This window comes from Pungitius pungitius, chromosome 18, assembly GCF_949316345.1.
Source record: "Pungitius pungitius chromosome 18, fPunPun2.1, whole genome shotgun sequence".
NCBI classification, from domain to species: Eukaryota; Metazoa; Chordata; class Actinopteri; order Perciformes; family Gasterosteidae; genus Pungitius; species Pungitius pungitius.
The window spans coordinates 6,564,795-6,588,448 of NC_084917.1; the positions used below are offsets into that span (position 1 = coordinate 6,564,795).

General features: G+C 44.2%; 2 protein-coding genes across 2 annotated transcripts; one reads left to right on the top strand and one right to left on the bottom strand.

The window, feature by feature from the left end:
• Positions 1-5,612: 5,612 nt before the first annotated feature.
• ddx54 (DEAD (Asp-Glu-Ala-Asp) box polypeptide 54) lies at positions 5,613-13,394 on the bottom strand. The gene is made up of 20 exons (XM_062558860.1): positions 13,049-13,394; positions 12,374-12,500; positions 12,166-12,236; positions 11,893-12,081; positions 11,701-11,750; positions 11,553-11,594; positions 11,362-11,457; positions 11,135-11,256; positions 10,975-11,036; positions 10,471-10,602; positions 10,112-10,322; positions 9,866-9,997; positions 9,556-9,777; positions 9,389-9,462; positions 9,063-9,296; positions 8,639-8,784; positions 8,428-8,541; positions 8,212-8,322; positions 8,011-8,126; positions 5,613-6,179 (listed from the first exon to the last, which is right to left on the bottom strand). The coding sequence occupies exons 1-20, from the start codon at positions 13,166-13,168 to the stop codon at positions 5,884-5,886; spliced, it is 2,667 nt and encodes an 888-aa protein (XP_062414844.1). The 5' UTR covers positions 13,169-13,394; the 3' UTR covers positions 5,613-5,883.
• Positions 13,395-18,556: 5,162 nt separating this feature from the next.
• Positions 18,557-23,403, top strand: LOC119226779 (uncharacterized). The gene is made up of 3 exons (XM_037485052.2): positions 18,557-18,847; positions 21,626-21,766; positions 23,184-23,403. Exons 1-3 carry the CDS (start codon positions 18,778-18,780, stop codon positions 23,369-23,371), a joined length of 399 nt encoding a protein of 132 aa, XP_037340949.1. The 5' UTR covers positions 18,557-18,777; the 3' UTR covers positions 23,372-23,403.
• The last annotated feature ends 251 nt before the right edge of the window (positions 23,404-23,654 follow it).

Below are 23,654 nucleotides of genomic sequence, written 5' to 3' on the forward strand. Positions count from 1 at the left end.
GAGTTATGCATCAAAAGCTTTTATGAGCTGCATTCATATGAGAATATAGAAACTATTTCCTCTTACCTTTTTAATATCATTGATCAGTTGATTGTGATATAAAATATCAAAGCAATAGAAATGTTCATGTTCCGTGCATTTTACTAAATTTGTTCATCGTTGTCTATAAATTAAAAATGACCACATACATTTTTAGCAAAGAAATGTAAAATACAAACATTTCAACCCTTTATAATATCAAAACATATTATTTAAATTAAAGACAAAATAAAATGGGCTCTCGAAGCGTCATGAAATACTGGTTAGATATGACTAACGATGGACAGAAAGAATTCATTGGAGAGGCCAGCTTCTCAAGAGCTGCGTCTTAACAAGTTCTGTCATCTTGTTATCCAGGGTTTGTCTTAAGTGTTCTGCTACTTCACTGCCCAGTGATTGTTTCGATTTTTGGTGTTTCTCTGATCCCGGGGAAGACAAATGAAGTGCGTAACCACAGAGAGACAGAGTCCCCACAGAGGGCGAAAAGAGTCTGGGAAAACATTCCTTAGACAAGGAAAGGAGAGACGGCAAAAGGGAAAATTCTGGTAGTAACATTTTTCAATATGCTCTGGTACATAATCGAGATTGCACAACCGAGATGCACTGCTTAAATGAATCTATGAAGGAGGTTTATTTGGTGTCTTTGCTGTAGAGTGCAAATGTAAGAACTAGCGCTGATTGCCGCTGTGTTTCATCAGGAGGTCTGACAGCCTACATAATCACACTTGCGCTCGACGGGCCTATCTTTATAAGTACAGTGATTCGAGCTCGGCCTTACACCGAAATCCCATTAACCTCAAGGTACTATCATGACACGGTCACAGCGAAGCACACCGCTGCTCTTCCCCTTCATCAATAATACAAAGCAGATGAGAAAAGGGGCAACGACGGGAGAGCTTCGTGGATAAATGAATGCGTTCGGTGAATTGATTGGTTCTGGAAGCGTCGGAGCGTAAGAGGAAGGAAATGCGGAGGAAGGAGATGTACTCAAAGTGCTCGCCGAGGCCAGGGGTCGCTTTGGGATCCGAGCCAGAGAGGGGCGGAAGGTGTTGACTAGATGCAAACGAGTCGGCCCCATCGAGGAGGGACACTGCAGCTGATAAGCCACAGAGGACCTCTTTATATGGGCTTTCTGACGGGGCCCAGGCACCTGAGCATCCGCCCCAAAAATAACCCTCTCTGAGTCCCGATCCAATGTGGCCCCATGCCAACATGCTGCCCCCCCCCCCCCCCACCCCTCCCTCTGAAAAACACAGTTGCCTCTCTTGTAATGTCATTCAAACGGAGAAATACGTTGAATTATGGTTTTCTTGAATGACTATTCGTTGTACGGCTGAGAGAAAAAGGTTGTGACTACTTTTTGGTCAAATTCAAATGTTAATATCGATGAGACTTATTCAACTTTGCCCTTTGGTTGTGCATCCAACCGACTTCACCACATACACATTCATGTGCCATTTTTCCACTCTAGAATACACACAACAAACCCGGCAACCGCTATTTTTAGGGTTTGCGGTCCCAATGACATAAAAATATGGAAAATGTGGGAAGATTCTGAGGGCAATAAAAAAATAAAAGGAGGTGCGTAACAGGGGGAAAAAAGGCCTTTGCGTGCTGACTGGATTTCCTTTTGATGGCAAAAAGTCGAGCAGCGGAAACGTTGTCTCGCAGCTTGCTGTGGACGTAATAGTCCCTGTTGAAAAGCCTTTCCCTTCTCGCAGGGTGCATCCAGATTTACAGCTTGACAGCAGTAACAGATCATAACAGAGACACAGCTCTCTGGCACAGAAGGACGCTCTTCACATTTCAATTTTTTTTATCAGAAAGCTTGGATACGTGAAGGTTCAGGGAGGGGGGAATTATAATGAGACAGCTGAATATTGATGTGATGCATCTATTAATCGTGAGTAATGCTGAATTGTCCCTGACGCGTTCAAAAACCCACAAAAGGTCGCCAACTTATCAAAATGATTGTTACAGCCCCAAATAATGATTACAAATGGAGAGGTCACTAAAAGTCAAGCACATGGGGCTTGTTTTTTAGGCCAGGTTAAGGAAACGCTGCAGGTCAAGAGGTTCCCGGTTACCAGGAATCATTGAAAAATACCAGGAACGTCGTTAAAGGAGGTTTGGTACATGGGTTACATAGTTTGGTGTACTGCAGGAGTAAGTATTAGAAATAGAAAAAGTGTATTTTCATTCACTGCGTTAGCTGCCAGTGCGGAACTCCAGCTTGTCACACTTCATCATAGAATTTTTGGGGGGGTTTTCAAAGGGACTGAGATCTGTGTGATCATTTTCCAAATGTGGTTCCTATTGAGCTTACTGTAAATGGCCTCCAGCCAACACAGCCCCAACAGACGTTTCTATCTCTAATTAGGAAGTTTCTGGCCCCGAGAGAGAAAAAAACAGTTTTCCGCCCTTACGATCAAACTAATTTAAGGTTACCCTTGAAGCATCTGCATGTTAGGTTGTTCCCAAACATCTTCACGAGCTGCCTGTTGTCCAAAACAAAGCCACAGCACTGTAATTATAATGTCACAAACAAACCGAAGCAACGGCGGCCGTTGAGACGAACAACACGTGAGCTCCACCCAGTCTGAGGGGCCCCTTCGTTTGCCGAAGAGAGGTCACCCGTTGATGGGTCGTCAGCAGTTTTCTGCACAGGAAAGAAAATGAAATGGAGGCGATAGCGGCTAATGTCAGTCATGTTGGCCCCTGTCATTCCTCAAGTGGCCCCGTAAGCGATAGCCTGCAGGGCAGCCATCTTATCATTGGAGGAGAGAGCCAGACCCGCCGAGGACCAAATAAAACGGGCACAACCCGCCCGCATATCAGCAAACGGATGATTGCTTTGATTGTGGATCAAGATGATTTAGATCATTGTGCGACAAAGATTTCATCACTTTTGTTCATAAATCCAACAACAATGACTGGGAAAGGATTTATTTCATTTTATTCCAAAGCTTTTCCTCATTTAAAATCAACCATTGACCTAATATATAGTAAAGAGTTATGATGTGAACTGTATTGACGCAGTTAAAAGAGACTCATTGTCAATACTTGGAGACATGGTATCAGTAGATTGACAACCAGTGACCAGCAGTTGTGCAACGTTTTCAAAGATATTTAAGTAGATTCTTAAAAAAAAGCGTGATCAAGCATGTCACTTCCAATCCAGTCAAAACGTGGACAACGATCAGACGATATCCTCTGCAGCTGCACACAGCTGTAACCCCTGCCAAGCATTAATATCCCAATGTTCCCGAGAGCAGCGGTACTCCAGCTCAGCCTCTTTGGCATATCTCAAGTGGATGCTGTGTCAGTCCTGGGAACCCGAAACGAAGATAAAGCCGCTGCTCCTGACGAGCGTAGAGCGCTGGGAGGGGGGAGAGGGGGGGCGAGGGACGGGATAGCAGGCAAAGGGCCGGGGCCGCAGCTCGCCGTCTCTGCGCGAGGATCAACAGATGCATCGCAGGCGACATCATCGCCTTCCAAGTCGGTTTGTTCGAGGAAGGACAGTAGGAACCGCTCGCTACCAATAGCTTTTTTTTGTAGCCGGCCCAGGGTTTGCTTAAGTTGCGTTTTTTTTTTTAACCAAATCAGTTGAGAGGGGTCTCAAACTTTTGGCCTGTGGCGCTGCAAATTTCTCAATAACTGCTCATACAAACAACCTCCCAGTTGACGCTGCACCTTTTGGGGTCCTCACTGACACACCTGTGTCATATGATCACCAGTACTCAGAAACACCAGTGAAATACACTCTGGTTCACAGGAGTAAACTGCAGGGTCACACTTCTAACTCTACACAAAAAATAACTTGAACGAAGCCTCTAGTAACAGTAAAATCAATTGAATGCTGCATACGGTTTACTTCTACTTCAGAGCAAAGGATGAAATACCAGACAAACAAATGTTACCGGTTACTTTGCAGATTGATTCGTGTCCATTTAAGTAATGTCTCTTTCACTAACATGAATACAAATATAATTCATCTTGTAGTAGTTAATTTGTATTCTTTGCATGCCGCTAGTATTCCGTGTTTTACTATGGAACTCAATTGGAAACACGATGGGCAGGCTTCACAGTTATTAGGCCGGGTCACAACGTTACTCCTATCAGAAGTTACATCATTTGGTTTGCAGTGTGGCGCTCTTCCTGCAGGCTTCCTGCTCTGGACTCCGGCAGAAGTGCTCTACGCTCCCTTTTTCCTTTTTACTGACATTATATACAACAGCTGCTCCTACAAATGACACACGGCTGAATGCAGCATTCACACAGATGACTGGAAAGCACAAATCTCAGTCCCTTGATTCGGTGTAACAGCGAGTAAGCCCTGATGTACCTGTGCGCATATCCTCCGAAGAGCACAGTAACCACATCCAGATGGAGGCAGCCGCTTGTCTCCCCCTCCATGGCTGGTGTGGTGCTGCTCTTTCCTCGGTTTATGCTGTGCACGTGGTCATGTGTGTTTTGCTGAAGATGTGACACCATTGATTGTTGTAGATCTTAGGCGGGAAATAAATGACACAATAGTTTGAGAAAAAAAAAAGTCTATTGTGATCCTTATCAGATGTAAACCCAAAAAAACGCCACGACAGTCCACGACATAACAGTCCCAAAGATTATCATTTGAATAAAGTTACTATGACTTATGTCTTAATGCAAATTAAAAGAACAGAACTCCATTAGGATTTTAAAAAATGTCCATCAATCTAATAAATTCTATAAGATTAACATGGATATATTTCTTTTAATTGTAAGTTCAATACTCAAACTTGTAATAAGCATGAAAACTAAATATTTTCAATATTGAAGCTGGATCGTCTCAGTGACATCATAACTCTCCTCTTCCTTCCCTTGGCATGTTGTAGGCCCACAAGTGGAGATGAATCAAACGTGGAGCCCAGCAGTCTTCTGGGACAGTTGCAGTGGCAGGTTTCCACCATAAGAAGGCAGCATCGGCCTTTATGAAGATGTGCCATTTTAAGAACTAAACTAAATGTGGAAAAAAACAGAACCAGTGGTTTTAGCTTTCACTGAACGCATCATTTAGAGGATGACAGCATTACTAAAGGAGATCAATAATGAAAAGATTCATGTTTTCTCACTTTCAGGCCCACAGAAGTGGTCGTCACTTTTAAGGTTAATACAAACCAGTGCCTCATTTTGCATTCACATCACCCACTGGGAAACAAACTGGGAGAAGTCCAGGTGTTACACCAGCAGAAAGAAAAGACACTGACGGAGACGAGGGCCAACGACCGGGAACAAGTTGCAAACGTGCTTACAAAGCTTGTGGTTTCCCTGACTGGACTTTTAAATGGCAAATAAATCTTTAAAAAAAAAATCATACTAAAACCATGTTTAATGGAGCGATATTGCCGCACAATATGTAGCCAGAGTCTCACTTCTTAAAAGATTTCTAACAATAAAAGCCATGGACCACTATCTAATGCAGATATGTACACAGGGGACACACCTTTAAGTATAAAAGGTATTTTTCAGAAACTAACATGAACACTTTAGTCTGTTGTATCAATATGTAACCAAAAGAGACTGAAGACACGGAATACCATCTTAGTCACATCTGTATTTCACCGGCAGTTAAATATAGAATTATAGAAATAGCAGTACTGAGAAACAATCTGCCCACAAGCTCAGAAGCAAAAACTCCAGTTCACGGGATCATTCTTTTACAGAGTGGGTCGAAATTAGCGCTTCAGCAGTTCATCTCTATTGTGTAAAAATGCTTTCCTTTAATCCACGATCAATTAAAGGTGGGCCTGTGGGAAGATAGCGGTGTTCTTGCGGTCCCTCGTGGAGCCCTCTGCCACGTCCGCCTCAGAGTCTCTTCCTCATCTTACCCTTCTTCTGATCGCCACGTCCAAAACCGGACTTCTTAACCTCTCCGACCCACTTTTTGTTCTTGCTGCGGCGGTTCTTCAGGCCTCCGCTCTGCAGGAACTGCTGCTTCTTGTCCGTCTTGCGCTGCTTGAGGATTTGCTCCTTTGACTTCAGCTCCGAGCGAACCCGGAGACCGCCGGGCGTCTGCTGCTGTCCCACGGGACTCTGGAAGTTGGGGTTACGGCCACGACCACGACCACCACCCCGACCACCGCCGCCGCCCCGACCACGACCTGGAAGACGGGAAATACAGAAAAATGGTTAACCCTTCTGTTACATTCAAATTTACTAACACCTTTTACCTGTGGGGTCAGTTTGACCCCAGCAATTTAAACACCCAGAAAATGATTATAATTATATTTTTTCCCCAGGTTTATGTATTAGGTGCTAGTTTGTACTTATGTACTTTGTGCTAGTTTGTTGTTTACATAAATAGCGCATTCAATTTAAACAAAAGAAAATGACCACCCCCTTAAACATCTGGAAATACTAGTCAAGCGACTATGGAGAAATATGCAGATCGGAATAAAATGTCACTGATTGACATAACATTTAAATGAGAATTCTTATATGTGTAACAGTATTATTATATTTTATATGTAAAATATTATATATTTCCGGTGTCAGCAGCCTAAAGGCTTGCCGTTTGCTTCGCCTTTTGACTTGTACATTCCTGCCATAAAGGGCAACCCAATTTAGGCCTACAGGTCGGTCACATCCAAGTCTGTACACACACACACCCATGCCCTCTAAATTTGTCATCTCCAGTCGATCCTTTTCCATTGATGGTGTTATGAAGAGCTCAAATGCAGATTTTATGTCATGAACTTGGCTGACAGCGTATCTGTCAGAACCTGGAAGCATTCTGATGACATTAGAAGCACTAAGTCTACCTGCTGTTCATGTGGGGAGACGGACCATAATAACTTTACATTTTTGGAGGGTAGAGTGTTTTCTGGTGGTTGAGAGACAACAGGAGGGCCAACAATGAGGATCTTATTCTGATCAGAGGAGGATGCCTCGTAATCAGGGTCCTCCTCAACATCATCTTTTGTCTCAGACACACTGAGGTAGTCAAACAACTCTGCAGTGCCAAAGCCCCGGGGATTAATGACTCATCCAGAGATGCTAAAAGCAATGGGTGTTGAAGGGTTGTCTTGGATGACACGCCTCTTAAACATTGCATGGAAGTCTGGGACAGTGCCAAAAGAGTGGCAGACCGGGGTGGTGGTACATGTCTTCAAAAAGACGGACCAGAGAGTTTGTGCCAATTACAGGGGTATCACACTACTCAGCCTCCCTGGTAAAGCCTACTCCAAGGTGCTGGAAAGGAGGGTTCGTCCGATAGTGGAACCAAGGATTGAAGAGGATCAATGCGGTCTACGTCCTGGTCGTGGAACGACGGACCAGCTCTTCACTCTTTCACGAATCTTGGAGGGGGCCTGGGATGCTCATCCAGTCTACATGTGTTTTGTGGATTTGGAGAAGGCGAATGACCGGGTCCCCTGAGAGAAAATATGGGAGGTGCTGTGGGAGTACAGGGTCCTTACTTGGGGCCATCCAATCCCTGTACGGCCAAAGCGAGAGCTGTGTTCGGGATACTCGGCCGTAAGTCAGAGTTGTTTCCGGTGGGGGTCGGCCTTCGCCGGCGCTGCGCCTTATCACCAATCTTGTTTGTGGTTTTCATTGACAGGATATCGAAGATTTAATATGAAAAAGTAATTTTATGGCTCTAAGCGGTATTAGGCATTTTGGGAAATATTTCATAAACTTAAAGTAAGAGAACGTCAATGCCACATATGCATTCCCACAGAAGAACCTGAGCACAAAGACCTGAAACGTAGAACTTAAGTCTGTACAATAGCAGCAGGATCCACCAACTAACCTCTCAAGCTCTTAAGTTCCTATCTTGTTTGGTTATTTAATATCAAAATTCAGGAATGACTCTGGTAATTTAACCTTTTTGGACAGTACATGTTAATAACCATTACATTTGTTTGGTCCTGCAGATGTAAAGGATTCGTTCTAAACAGTTAGAAGTTATGACTACAGTTGCTCTCCTACCTCCTCCTGGCCTCCGTCCACCTCGTACGCCTCCTCTTCCTCCTCCTCCTTCTCCATCGCCGTCTGAGCCATCTCCTCCATCATTGACCTTGTATTTTTTCTTCCACTCCTCGTAACTGACGTGCAGTTAAGTGATACAACATCTCAACGACACTGCTAAATATTGACAAGAGTGAGAGAAAAAGTCCACAAAGAGGATACAAGTTCTTCTTGTTCTTCTTGTTTCCGATGACTTGTCCACTATCCAGTCGGAGCTTCTTCTTCTGGTCGTCCCTCCCTGCGTCTCGCACAAAGCGCTTCCTCTTACGATCCCTACAAATGACAGAGAGACACTGAATTAGGGGGATAGATTGGAGTCAGGAGCATGAGGGCATTAAGAACGGGGAGTAAAGAGATGGATTAAGATTCAAATTTCACCATTTCATGATGTTCTTGTGCTGGTTTAGCTTGCTTCCCTCGTCGCCCATCAGGTCCAGGACAGCTGTGGAGGCCTGCTGTTCGAAGGGGGTGCCCTCTCCGCCCAGACTTAACCTAAAGCCAGATGCGTCACAGGTTAGTCATCTCAGACATTTAAAAAATCCCATTGGATGTAAAGAACAAAAAAAAGAAATCGTGTTTAAGATCTCACCCTCTCTCAGAGTCGAAATCTTTGGGTCTGTAGGGGATGTAGTAGTCCTGATCCTTGCCCGACTGTCTGCTTCTCTTGTTACTGTGTCCTTCATCTTCTTGCAGGTTTCTCATTTTTCCAGCTCCTACGACTACAGAGAACACCTCCTGGTGGAAGGATGAGGAATGACATGTTACGTATGACATCAAGGCTGCAGTGTACAAATGAGGATTTGCAAAAATAATTAACACAGATGCTGCTTTATCTCATCCAAGTTTTGAAATATTTATATTTCAGAGTTGTATAGATTTCTCTAGTATGTGAGTTAAACGGTAAATCAATCAAACTTCATAAGAAACAGATAAACAGATACACTGAATATCTTTGGGCAGACTGAATGCGATTTTAAAATCATAATAGTACAAAAGGCAAGATAGTTGCTTGCCTTGATATCATCCTCCTCCTCCTCTTTGTCGCCTGCGCTGTGTGTGAAATCGTCGTCATCGGCAGCGGTGATGCTGGGGGTGGGGGGGATGACGGGCTGATGCAGCCGGCTTTCTGCAGCCAGGCTCTCGCGCTGTCTGCTGAATTTGTCCACCAGCCGCTTGTCCTTGGAGCGCTTGGCCCGCATGACATCGCCGGCCTGACTCTTACTATTAGAGTTGATTTCAAAGATTGTCTACACGAAGGAAAAAGGGGAACATGTGAATGCAAAGTCACAGGTTGGCCGGACATTTATGCACTCGAAGACCCACGTCGTTATCCACCCACCGATTTGGCTTTGTAGCCTTTGATGGCATCAACTATGTGAAGACGTTCCAGTTCCATTTTCTCCAAACCAGACCCTGAGACAAGATCAACCAAAAAGGTATTTACCAACTACTGTCTGAACACCATCATCAGTGTTTTTGTCACCGGCCATCCTCCTTCAGACTCACCTAGCAGTGGATGGACCGCCATGCTGGACAGATCTGTGTTTTTGACCCGTCTGAAGGACTCCGGTGAGGGGTCTGGTCGCGACTTGAGATACTGCTTGTAGGCGTTTTCGGACACGTGGAGCATGTTTTGCAGGTCCAGGGAGTTTTCATGGGCCGTGGTCAGATGGGAACTTTCGTCGTCCAGGATACCCTGAGGGACCCGACCGAACACGCCTTCTGAATCTAGAAGGAGGGAGAGCTCAGGCATTATGACAACCGATCACCGCAGCAGAACCCTCTAAAGTCCTAGCAGACGTTTGGCAAAGTCCACCTTTTGAGTGTTCGGCTGTGGCAAACTGAACGGGTCGTCCGAGGAAGAGGTGAAGGTCGTAGACAAACGGCATCTCATCTGGACAAATCATACTGTAGGCTACGCCACTGCGCCCAGCACGTCCCACACGCCCTGATGGGGGGGGAACACAGGTGTTGACAATGGCCAAAAACAACTTCCAATTCATCACATGACGGTCAATTATTTTCCTTATTAGAATTTAGCTTCAGCGTAAAGGCCGCTTACCAACTCTGTGCAAGAAAAGCTTGGGCTTGGAGGGGAAGTTGTAGTTGATGACATTGTCCAGCATGGGGATGTCGATACCACGAGCAGCAACATCAGTCACAATCAGCACCATGGCTCTGCGGTGCACAAACTTCCCTATATTGATCTTTCTGGCGGTCTGATCGAGGGCGCTGTAGATGTAAGCACACTCCACTCCTTCTAAAGTCAGCAGCTGGAGATCAAAACCAAAGAAAAACAACTTTAATCAGAGCTGGCGTTTTCTAAAATACGAGGAAACTTTCACATGAATGTGGTTGGAGTCACTGATGAAGAAGTACACAAAGAGAGACAACCGAGTTAATCTGCGGTTTGTATCTCACCTCCTTGATGTACTCTACATGGTGTTTGGTGGCCACAAAAACCACCGTTTGCTCCTGAGGCTTCACTACGTTCCTCAGCAGATGAAGCAGCAGCGCCTGCTTGTCATCCATCCGCAGATGGAAAAATGACAGCTACGGGATGAAAGGAGAAATTAAAATGTTGTACATGCTTCACAGGTACGAAAAAGTGGATTTAGCTTCCAATTCTAAATTGATTCTAATGTTCAAATAATTATTCAGGTCTCGCCTTGGGAGTCATTGACAAACTCAGCAGTAACATCAGGAAACGTTTATTGCCATTATATGTTAGACATACATGGAATTTGACTTGGCGGTGGGTGCATGACGGAAGACAATACAGTAACATGTCATTATAAATTAGTATTGAACACATTCATTAGTTAATTTTAAGACGTTGAAGGTTTCCCTCGTCAAACCGTGGTTCCCATGGGAGGACCAAGGCTACCGGCGCATTAAATTTTTAAAAAATATAAGTTTCCTCACCTTGATCTGGTCACTCAGTTTAGAATCCACATCCAAACGAATCAACACGGGTTCTGTCAGCCCTGGAAATATATATTTCAAAAAAGCTCATTGAGTTGGTTCTTCAAAAGCATCTTCAATCATGATGAATGCAAGTCAAAAAAATGATTAGTGAGCTCACCAGCTCTAGCAAACTCCACCAGCAGTTTGGGAAGAGTGGCAGAGAACAGCAGAGTCTGTCTACTGTCTGGAAGCCTCCGGATGACCTCCTGAAGCTGATCAGCAAAACCCATTTCAAACAACCTGAGAGGAGGAAGCAGACAGACGCGTTCACACATCGCCGCGGGCAGGTGTGGATGCGAGGTGTGACTTTAAAATGTGACACCTTCAAACGTTTCTCATTCTCACCTGTCAGCCTCATCAAACACCACGTATTCCACACTCTGCAGCTTCAGGTTCATCTCCTGAATAACGTGCATGAGGCGACCGGGGGTACCGATGATTCTGACGGGAAACGGACAAGATCGGCATTGTTACTTACAGTACACGGATGGGAGTTGGAGAATCGACGTTATGAGTTAGAGCGGCAAAACACTCACATGTCGGGATTCTCATGAAGAGCGGCAAACTGATCATCCATTCTGGAAAAAAGACATTTACATTCATTACAGAACTACAGGGCAATTGCACAGATCTTATGAGTTCAAGAGAGGATGGTGAGCTGATGAATGATGAGAGATCACCAACCTGTCTCCACCAAGGATCAGGGCAGTCTTGAGGCCGGTAAATCTCCCCAACTATCATAACCAATTAAAGTAATAGAGAGACGTCAGAGACACTAGTAAGTCACAGGGAGCGTTTTGCAGATGAACTAAAACTACAGTCTGACCCCTAAATAAAAAACATCAGTTAGCACCCTCATCCATCTGTTCCTCTGACCTCTTTTGTGAACTTCATGGTCTGCAGGGCCAACTCTCTGGTGGGGGTCAGGATTAGGGCCCTGGCTCCACTTTGGGCTTGAGGCGCTTTCAACTTCTCAAACATTGGCACCAGGAAAGCAGCGGTCTTACCACTGCCAGTCCTAGCCATGGCGACTATATCCTTGCCATCCAAAATCACTGGGACGGTCTGAAGAGGTAAAAAGACAGATTTTGCATTAATATTGTGCTGCCCAAATGTTTGATTATAGTAATCTGAAGTGGCGCGACTTACCTTTCTTTGAATCGGAGTAGGGACTTTGTAACCCTTCTTCATGATGCCCTTATACACAGGGTAACTGAGACCTGAAATCATGAATAATGATATGATGACATGTCTATGGGGAAACAGTGGCGGGTTCTGCCCACATTAAATATACAGATGTAGATTTCCAAAACTGCAAGTAACCAGTGGAATGTGTACACCTTTCACAAGTTCTTACCCATGGACTGAAAGCCTCCAGACTTCTTTTTCTTCTTGTTTTGGGCTCTGACCAGCAGCCTGGTGTCCGGCTCCACATCTGACAGGCAGTCGGATGTGGCCGGGAATCGCAGAAGTTTCATCCCTGGCTGTTAAAACCAAACAACAAAACTCAGCAAAAGTTTGACAAGTGAACATAGGACATCTCCTTCCAAACACTGTTCATGAACTTTGGTGTTGTTTTGGTTTCACTCTTAGTTGTCTTGCTTTGTTGGGCCTCAATGTTAACTTCGTGTTGTCAATATTTCCTTGCTGCTTAGTCAAATCACTTTGCAAACTCGATAACACTGTTATTATAAATACTAGTATTGTTTGTGTTGTGTGTTGTGTTGTCACGTTTCACGAGGTTGTTCATTAAAACAATTTTGCATTAGACGTTGTTATTTCATCATATCAAAGTGATGTTTCATTCAACAACTCTAAGTGCACATTAGTGTACGCGGGTTTTGCGTTTATGTCAAAATAAACGTCATCACGTCATTGTTTTCTATTAAGCTAACCCGAGTCTTGGACAGTCTTCTAAAGACGCACCTCTCTACCCCTCACCTGCGACCCCAAACAACACGTGACGTGCGAGCCGAACATGAACATCAGGTGGGTCGTAATTTATAAATACATTTAAAAAAGTGTTTCTTACAAAATCATCGTCCTTAATTTCGGCCGCCAGTTGATGGTCTCCGCGGTCAAACTCGATCTCCGGCTCTCTGTTGGACGTGTGTCTCCTTTTCTTCGTCAGTTTCTTCTTCCTCTGCGCCATCCTGCGGCTTTACTGCTCCCTTCGGGAAACTTCTATCCTACGGCCCGCGAGATAAAAGATTTATAATAAACGGCGTCAAAACTAGCAAAGACTAAACCACACGGTGCTCTGGAATCTCAACACGAGAGGCGGACATGTTGGACACACGTGTGAGCTTCTCCTTCTTCTTCGTCGGTTTCTTTTGCTTCTACTTCCGCTCTGTGTCGCTTGAAGCTCAACAGCGCCACCTGCTGCCACGGGCCGTGTGAACACAGAGAGCGTCCCCATCGGTGGCCTGTATACTTTACATACCTGTATACTTTACTCACTTGTATGAGAAATAACTCATATTCTTTCAGAGTGGGCAGATTGGATGAACCGTCTAACCGCGAAAAGAAGCAAGATGCCCTCAATTTGACTTTATTAATTGAGAGGAGATTTGTTTAAAACCTTTAAGTGCTAGTGAACGAGAAGCAGATATACCAGACTTTTATTCCAATATATATTCTTGAATTAATATATATATTGTATTATTTTTAATGCTTTTTTTTGTTGCAAGAGTGGTATCAATGTATTGAAAATGCCGGAGGTAAAACCTTTGTTTTGCATAATGATTCCAAAGACAGAGTTCAATCCAGTTCAGAGCTTGGGTGTTTCACCTTATTTAAGAAAAAAAGCCTCCTCGCACAGTTGCCTCCTAGGATGTTTTAGCAATTTGGCGTGTGCACTTGAGGTTCGCACAGATGTCTTGTATCTCGATTACAACTTCAGCAACATCCCTGCTGCTGAGATGTATTACACACAGTCCAATGCTCATTCAATCACAGTAGGTGTTTTTGTCTGTCCTTCTCACAGACATTTACACATTTTGCAACAATGATTCTCTCGAGCACCAGGAAGTTGTAGAACTGAAGCAAATAAAAATAAGTAATCTAGAATAAGAATAAGACAATTAGCACAAAGTTACATCTATTTAGTGCATAATTTGATAGGGAAGCGGGCAAAAAAGTCAAGACTATTTCGGTCTTGAGATAATAAATATGATTATTATAATTTCATTCGATCTGTCTGAAAAAAGGAACAAAGGAGATTTTTGACCTAGTCAGAAACATTGTATGTATATTTTCTTAGGTATGCAGGCATACTGCATAAAAAAGTAAAAAAACATTTGGAGATTCAATGTAAGTTTTTCATCAGGAGCCAAAATTAGAAATTAGATTCCAACTGTGATCATTGTCTCATCTGATCCCATTGGATTTCGTTTTTTTTTATTGTATCTGTTATGAATGAAACCATTAAATAAACTGTTGATTTCATTCATTGTATATAATATTAAAGAAAATGTTATATTTGTATACATGTCTTAGGCTTACAAGACTATTCTGGAATTTTCTCACAACTTTTTCGTTGTCTAAAAGCAGCCACTGTTTAAATGTTTAAATCCCCCAGTGGAAATGTGTCTTTTGGATGATAACACTGACACTAATATGGCAGCCAAAACGTGCACTGTGCTGTTTGAAGTCAGTGGGCTGATGTACAGTAAATAAGTCAACACCATGGCAACGGCCTGGAAATAATGTCATTCAAATTCTCTCACAGCCCGGCTGCTGTGGCCTGCAGCCAAATCTGTGCAGGGACAAGAGAAGGATGGCACACAGGAACTAGGTGCAACAAGCCACCTATAGGATCTGCCGTTGTTCTTAAAGGTGATGTAGGTGATACGCCCGAGGAGGAATAAAGTATAAACTCTCAGTTTTTCACTATGTCAAGCCCTCGTGTTTAAACAGGCTCCTGAATCACGCTTCATCTCCCAATGGGTTCATTATTCTGAATATTCATGAGGCAGGGCTTTTAATGCCACTGATTTCACAAGGTACAACATCTGAAAATGACAAGCATACATTCATTTATGAGGACTGTGGGACAATCGGAATTCTGAGCTAAGCAAATGAAGAGATTATTAATTAGATGGTTTGTAAAGCTAAGCCTTTAAATAGAAAAGGTATCAGTTACATATTCTTCTACTCTATCTGTGTTGATTTAATTATTTATCAACCGCTCTTTAAAAGCCTGGCCGTGGGTTCAGTGGACCTTTTTAAAAATAGTCCAAACATCCAACTAGCATTGCGAGTGATGTGCTGCAGCACATCGAGCATATCCCTCTAGCAAGCCTTCAAATGCCGGTTTCATTTTTTTTTCATGGCAGACGCTGTACATCCAGGCGGCAAATTAATCTCCGAAATCTGATAACAGCTCTTCAGAAAAGTTTCAAATGGATGCAAAAAGAAGAATCATCAGCTTTAGAGTTTGGAGCATCCCGAAAAGATTGTATAAGTGTAAGATTCACTGAATGTTTCACAAGTGTGAAAACTGCTCCAGATCCATCTATGGACTCCAACGTGTTGTCACTCTGCTATAGTTTGTGCATTGAAATGTGGCCGATGCCAGCCGATAAAGATCCTGCTGCTGGATCAGCAGCCGGTGTGCATAATGCAGATGTTGGGACCAGTCGGAGACAGAAGTGGGAGACAGAAGCTCTCCGGGGAGTTGGAGTGAGGTTCAAAGCCCGGGCTGGCATGGCACTGCATACGTGATAGTGCCACCCGCCTGGTGACAGCAGCAGATGGTGTGTGGCCCCTGGGCTTCACCTTCAGCAGTGCTGGGCAGGCAGACAAGAGCAGCCATGCACAAAATGCGAGGCCACCGATTGCGCGGCGCGTCGCAAGACGCCACAGGCTGATAAGATGCTCGACAGGAGCGACGCTTACAATGCTTGAGAAGATGCATGATTACAGGAGCCCGCTAGTTTCTCTGGACCCTCCACACACCCATCACAGGGGATTTCAGTGAATTCAGTAAACGCGAATGTCAGCGAGACTCATTTCATGATTTGCGATGTAAAAGATCTGCACAAGAGATAGAGCATTCTGGAATAACCAGAATTATCGAATACATTGGACTTCATCAAAATGCTGGGGACCATCATTTAAAGGGCATGAAGCAGAATTCGGAAGTGCTTACATTTCCACAACTGGGGCTTAGCCTTTCGCTGAGACGTCTCCTGTGCTTTTATAAGGAGAATCCGGCTTTGGTGTAGAAGTGCCGAGGCACATACATCCGGTCAAACTTTCAATAACCTGATATTCAGGGTGCAAAAAGGCAGTTTCCCTTCAGGTCCTCGGCCGTTAATCTTACTAAAAGTGCCAACATTAACGCCATCATCCGGGGACATGTGACACGAGCACAAGAACGGTCCAGAAAGGGCAGTGAAAGAGACCCTTGAGGATTTCTCCGACCAGCCCAACTGGTGGGACATCAAAGTCCCCCCGAAAGGGAATCGTGTCCAGGCGCTTGTTTTGATTTATGGCCTGCGAAATATCTTTTCACATTGTGGAGTATCGTGGCCAAACACTGGTGGATTACTGCTCATTAAAGCGGCAGAGAGCCTGTTGGGCTGTGGTTAATACACAAGACTTAATGGCCATTTTCAGTTTCATCTCCTCCACACTCTCAGCAGAGGGTTATACATGATGACAGACGTTCCGAATTGAAGCCCACAGAGCAGAATGAACTTTTCATGTTTTTCCCCCTCACGTTCTTGTTGTTTCTTTTTGGACATTGCTTGCACCGCCTCGGGCGCGGTTCTTGTTCTGGTGTCTTAATTGCAATTTCATCAAGAATTTAAAGCCATGTGGCCCTCTCTATTCTTGTCACTGTCACTCCAGCGCAGAGGACTTCAAGGGTATTTAAGGAAGCCATTGTGTGTCATAAGATAAGTCAGGAGCAGCTTGGGGACGACTCACTTTCATCATTATAGTGACGCCGGACCTCTTCTCCCCCCCCACAATCCATCCTTTTCTCAGTCTCTCTTTCATGGCCTTATCACTCAAAGGCTCAAGCAGCTCAGCAGAATATAAATGAACATGGTCTGTAAGAAGGGGAAAGAGGGAAAAGGTCCAGACACAAATGGCATGTGCACATCAGTATTGGAACTTTTACAAGGATGGCTGTGTTTTGCTTCAGTTTGGGTGCGTTGATGCAATATGAAAAGGCCATATTATAGATTCATCACCCATGTCCGTGACGGATGGGAATCTTGAGCTGTGCGGCTTCGTGGGTGTGTGTTTTTGTGAAAGTGCATGCAAGCCAAATCTAATGTTACTTTTAGAATTCGTAAGATAAGGCTTTTATTTTGGAGAGCGTTCAAGCAAAAGTTTGACATCGACTATTCCTTTAAGGTTATAGTTCACACACACACACAGAAGAATATTGATTAAAGCTAAGCTTAAAACAGCATCTTCTCCTCCCTCACCTCCGCATGCACACATGACCACTTCTACCTACCATATGCTTCCCCCAGATTGTACACACTGCTGACATTTCTCTTCCCTCGCCCGTTTTTTTTCTTTACGCACACACTCACACACAAACAATGACTCACGGATAAAAGCGCAGCGAGAAGAGACAACTCGCACACAGCTGCACACCCTTACAAATAAGGAGCGGCACCGCGTGTGCGTGCAGAAACCAAACAAAGAGATGAACTGGGGAACACGATGAGGCAGGATTTGTTTTGTCAATGAGCCCTGATGGAAAAAAATAGCTTGTCTGCATTGTGATCAAAACTTAAGCGGAAAATCTGCTCTCGCCACCCTAAATATGTTTTAATATGAATGACAGCAATCATTGGCAGGTATCTATCAGGCAGGACCATATGTTGCTTTGGGTAGGCAGGGAAAGAGGGCTTACCGCAAAGCCTGCCTTATCCTTTGGCATTACAGTCTCTAAGAAAGGATTTACTCTTTAATTCTTGATTAGATAGAATTTTCTCCCCAGTGTGCAAGCACAGGGATGCACCGAGCAGAGATAACCTGTCCTGTTGGGAAAGTCTGTGTGAGTGCTTTTGTGTGTGTGTGTGAGTGTGTGTGTGTGTGTGTGTGTGTGTGTGTGTCCTTTGGCAACGCTCCTGAGACACACACACATCCAAACACTGACGCGCACACCAACTTGGCCCCATTGGTGAGCCATCCCATTCAGACACTTTTACCACATTGTGATAGATTGTGATGGGGTTAGGGTTAGAAGCGATGAATTATCAATCATGAATTAATCCTGATTGATGTGCCCCCCCCCCCCCCCAACTGGAAAAAGGACCAGACTCACTTGCTACGCACTTGTTTGTGAGTTTGTTTTTACCTCGTGAAAGAGGACAGGATATTTTTTTCCACTTTCCTTATCAATTAACGAGTTCATCCGGCTTCTCCTGCTCAGGACGTGAGGAGACCGCTGAGGAAGACATTCATTTATTTAGTTCTCTCACTCATTTATCTCCCCCCCCCACACTCCCACCCCCCCTCCGGCTCTTCGCCTGACTGGCTGCTGAGCTGACTGACTGCCTGGATGGTTGGCTCCCCCCTCTCACTGGACTCAAACTGGCAGTGAACTCACGCACTGCGTGAGCTTCGCCGAGGCTCGGTCGGAAAGAGACACTCGGGCGGCTCAGGCTTTGGAAAGTGGGATCTCCGCTGGGTTTCTGTTCCTGTCTTTTTTTTTTTTTGGTGGACTGTTAGATGAGAGCAGGAGGAAATCTCAGCCTCAGTCTCCTCCAACAGTGACCACCAAGCACATCCATGACTTTACATACCTGGCTGGTGTATAGGCTTGGATTTATCTTGGTTTGGGCACTCTACTTGAAACAGGGTGAGTAGTATCGTGGTTTTATGCATCAGAGACGTGCATGCATGCGTGTGCTTAATGTATGTGTGTGTGTGTGTGTGTGAACTGTGATACCACAGACACACCAAATCTTCACATAACACATTTTAATGATAAATGAATTAATATAATGATGTACATCCATACAGGTATTACGTTGTATATATTGAGATATACAAATACAACAAATTATGAATAATACATAATACATAAATACTGTGAAATACTGTAAAAAATAACTTATAAACATCTGCAAAATATTAGAACAGCACAGCAGGGGAATTATAGAAAATAAGCTGGGGAATGTCTCTGAACATAAATAGAATGAAATACCACATAAATATAATGAACGACCACCAAAGTGATTCCAATAAATATGCCTTTGGTCTTCACGTAATTGACCTGGGAGTTCTGATCTATGCCTCCAAACAATAGATTATATCCTTAGGTGGCCAGCTAAATTTCCCCATAGAGTTATAACGATTGACCTGATTTGGCTGGGCTGAAACCTGTGTTTCGCTCGGGGCCAAACAAATGGAAACTGTGGTGAGGTTGTGCGCTGAGATGTGGCTTTGCTTGATTCATATCTCGATGTTTGGTCTGAGTCAGATCACCTCTGATCCCACCTCCAAACCAGAGGGGGGAGGGAGCTCCTGGACAGACTAATGAAGGCAACAAATGGCCAATATAGAATCAATAAATAAGAGTTGCAGTGGATAACGGTATCCAATTTTCCAATTCATTTCGGTTAAAAATCCCAAAAAATTCTATAAAGATGATATTGTTTACTGAAAAAGCTTTGCTACCCTTTATGTTTTACATAAAGCTGGATTACAGGAGTCATCCTGCCTACATAATTAGTTTAAAATATGTGCATGGGGCCCTGTAGAACCTAATTTTAAGCATTATATAATTTGAAGTCATATTGAATAGCTAACCTAAATATAATGAGACAGGCAAACAGTATAACCTTTCCTAAATTAGATTCAAATGTTCTTATGGTAATCCGTGAAGTCCTTTTGGTTTGTCTCCTCATGCTGCCTAGTTTCCTTTCCAGCTGTCTTCCTCTTAAAATGTTTCCAATAAAAAATGTATTATGCACAATGTAATAGTTAAATGGACGCTCATTGTTGAACTGCCAATGGTCTCAAGCCATTTGAGTTTCTAATTGACAAATGTACTCTACACTGATAATTTATAATACTAACAATGGATGTTGATGTATGAAGAGTTAATCAACATTTGCAATGCACTGGGAGCGGATGCGCTTTTAATAAATAGCATTTTGCAAAGAACACTAAATGTCTTTCCAATACGTCCTCATTATGTTGACAAATGCTCATACCGCTTTTCAATGTTTCACGTGGTGTGCAGCAACAAAACATCACGGTGAATGAATGAATCGGGTTGACTGCCAGATATAAATGACCATTCCATCGCTTTGTATTTCCAGCACCATTACCCAGCTCTAATGACACAGTCCAATATTCATATGAGCTCTGACTGCGTGGCGTATCACCAGCAGGGGAGTATGACACATCCCCTAAATGCTGGCATCTGCTCTCTGTCCCTGTGAGGCTTTACATTGATTCCAGCAGATTTCTAAAGTGATTTTTGTAAGAGCATTTGCCTGGGATTAGTTTGCTCCGGAAAGCTCCATCGGAGCTTTTGGTGGGCTATTTAACAGGGCAGAGACGGTGAGAGGCCTCACGTGCGCTCTCCGTCCACATGGGGCCGCACAGATAAAGAGGGAGGATTGGTTTCAGCCAAAGCTGATCTTCCATCTTGAGTGTGGGATTCTGGAGGTCAGGTACAGGTGTACAGGGTTTGAATCCACGAGCAATCCGTTTAAGCTCTGCTGGATTTGTTCTCTCCAGCTTAGACTTACTTTCTTCGCCAAAGTTCAACTGTGAGGGAACGACATGGTAGTAGAAGGTTCTAAAGATGAAAGGAGACTTTTATTTCTGAATAGATCTGCTTTAAATTCCCTATTCTCCGATAATTCAGTGTCTCGCTGCTCTTCTTTTTATCAACAGGGACCAAACCTGTTTTGGCAAATAATCATGTTAACTGACGGGTTTGCAGTTGAGAGGGAAAAGTAAACAGGATTATGGAGCTGGATGTTGATTTAGGTCCTCTCGCGTCCCTCTGTGTGCGGCAGCTTCCACCACGCCACTTATAGGGCGCCGAGCGGTAGAGATCACAAGCAGGAGCTGGCAGACAAACAGCTCGGGATGGGATGTACGACTGAGGGTGAGTCACCCTTAAGACTCCAAGGGAAGGGAAGGGAAGGCGGTTGAGCAACTTCACGATGAGGACAAATAGCAACCTCCCTATAGTCTTACAGTATGTTGGTAAGTGAAGTTTTCAAACACAGACCAGAACACACTTTTAGTCCAAATGTTTTAATACCAACATCCCACATATTCAAAGTCCTGTCCTCCATTGAGGGGGGTTTAACTGGATGTAGAATAAATCTGCGCCAGACAGGAAATAGACTAATCTCCTCAATTCCCAAATGTTTTTTGTTCCAATGTGAAAATGCAATCTGATGCTGGTTGTCATAGTGGCGTTGTGAGGAGCTCTCATGGGGGGGGGGGGGGCACCATGGGTCATGTGTGGATCTCCTGGCTGTAGCGCATACACTATCTTGCCTACATGCTGTTTGTCCCGTTGCCCAACAGAAGCAGCAACTGTGCCATTGCTCATGCACCCGAGCGGCTTTAAAATGCACCCTAACAAGTTTGCGTGTGTCCCCTGCAGTCCAGGGGCTGCAGTGCTATGGCTGCAACATCATCCAGGGCCAGAGGTACGTGGACGTGGGCTGCTCAAACCCAGAGGTCATCACCTGCACCCACTCGCACAAAGGCTTCAAACACCGCTTCTGCATCAAGACAGAGAGCAGTGAGTAAACCTCTATGACCAACATGCAGTGACTAATGGGCTGAACTCACAATCTTCTATTACATTCATCCCCCAGGTCAGATAGCTGCTGCATCTGATAACTATTTAAAAAATATCTATGCGGGGGGTGGAGGATAATTAAATGATGATGAATACACTCTGGCGTGCCACTGGACATTGGCATAATCATTTTAAATAATACTTTGATGCAAATGTTCTTTGTCTGCTGATGTGAATCTTATATTGCTCCCTGCACTGAGGATAGTTACATAAGCCTACTTTTGTGTGCTTTAGTAAGTCAATGATAAGCCATTCCTTGTTTGATGTTAATTCAAGCGGAGGATGTGGACACCCAGGACAGGAGAGTGATGGTCAGCCGAGTAGTTCTGCTGATATCCATGCAAGCGTGGACTATCCAGCTGTTCCTTTGCCTGATGTCTAGAGGTTCCACTTGGGTTGAAAGGGCTGATGAGGCACCTTGTTCCATTCGCTCAGAGAAACAGCAAGCTCGGGGAAAAAAAAGGACTGAGAACAGCCCATCAGAAGCAGTATGACGAGCAGTTGTTCTGGAAGCGCTGTCCTGGCAGTCGGCCTGTTAATCTTCGTGTTGACCCCGCCAAACCCAAAACTAACAGATGCTAGTCAAGTTCCGTAAGAGTCTTAGAGATCCCCTTTGTCCCAAGGTACGAGACATCTGTCCTTCATCCATTACTAGTCCAGGGCACTTCTCTCCTGAACAACATGCTCTCACTTTTAAGCCTGTTACGTAGCTGTGTGAATGGATTCTTGACACTATTTGCCGTGCATCTGGGACCTGATCACTATAAATGGTGTAAAGGTTGTGAGGTGATAATTGAGAGCAGTAAGGTGCTGAGTGAAGTGTTATCATAGTGAGAAGCAGGGTGGAGAGGCAGAAGTATGGCTCCCTTTTATTCAGAATTTGCTCGTGCCAAGTATTGCTGCTCCAAGAATTGATTCAGGATTTGTAGATTTGTCGGTTTTAAGATTCAAAGACTCAAACCAATGTGAATACCTCACAACTTCTATTGAAGTAGTTACATGAGGTCAGTTTCAGTCGCATGCCATTCTCCAAAATCAACCAGAGTAACCAGGATACACACATTATTGTGGATTTTCGGATTAGCATTTCTAACTGGATTACCAGAATGTAGTGTATGCAAGTTCTCCAATTATAGAAACATGTTTTGTGAGATTGCAGAGTCTCCGCATTGAACAGTACCGAGTGTACTATTTGTCAGAGAGAGCTTGACTTCTCAGCTGAGAAGACATATCCGGCAAGGTCTCACATCTCATTACACACTTGCGCTTACTTCTGCTTTTTTTTCTTCTTGCTGAGACAAACACCAGCTCGTCACTCTTCTCTGACTGACTGCTTTCCCCCTTTCTGTCCCTCCAGCGGCCCTGGGAATCGTCCTGACCAGTGGTTGTGCCACATCCAGACACTGCCAGCAACATGAGCTGCCGGGGGTGCGCATCCACTGCTGTGACTCGGACCTATGTAACAGCGCCCCCTCCTGGCACCCAGGCGCACTCCATTACATCGGTGCCCTCTTCAGCCTCTTGCTATTGAGGATGTGGTTGTGATGATGGAGTCAATCTGGAGAGGGACATAAAACCAGTGGACTATGAGGGGTGGGTGGGGGGGGTTACTGGCGAGCACCTTGAAATAGAAGCTTTTGTCACATTGTTACCTTGGATTTACACTCAGTGATGGAAAAAATAACCTTTGTGAATATGTTTCAAAATAACTATGAAGCGGCTTGCAGTCATCGGTGAAATTTTTGTGCAGATCCACTTACCTAAATGTAGCTTTAAGTACAGTGTATAGGATACTTAAGAGCCATTTGTTGCCATTAAAGAAAGATCT

What these genes read in the sequence shown, in the direction of transcription:
- ddx54 (XM_062558860.1), bottom strand. Translation starts at nt 13,168, where the DNA reads ATGGCGCAGAGGAAGAAGAAACTGACGAAGAAAAGGAGACACACGTCC. An exon ending in GGTGGAGTTTGCTAGAGCTG is followed by an intron (nt 11,037 to 11,134) that starts GTGAGCTCACTA and finishes ATATATTTCCAG; the next exon opens with GGCTGACAGAACCCGTGTTG. An exon ending in TGGACGGAGGCCAGGAGGAG is followed by an intron (nt 6,180 to 8,010) that starts GTAGGAGAGCAA and finishes CCCGTCTTCCAG; the next exon opens with GTCGTGGTCGGGGCGGCGGC.
- LOC119226779 (XM_037485052.2), top strand. Translation starts at nt 18,778, where the DNA reads ATGACTTTACATACCTGGCTGGTGTATAGGCTTGGATTTATCTTGGTT. An exon ending in GGCACTCTACTTGAAACAGG is followed by an intron (nt 18,848 to 21,625) that starts GTGAGTAGTATC and finishes TGTCCCCTGCAG; the next exon opens with TCCAGGGGCTGCAGTGCTAT. An exon ending in CTGCATCAAGACAGAGAGCA is followed by an intron (nt 21,767 to 23,183) that starts GTGAGTAAACCT and finishes CTGTCCCTCCAG; the next exon opens with CGGCCCTGGGAATCGTCCTG.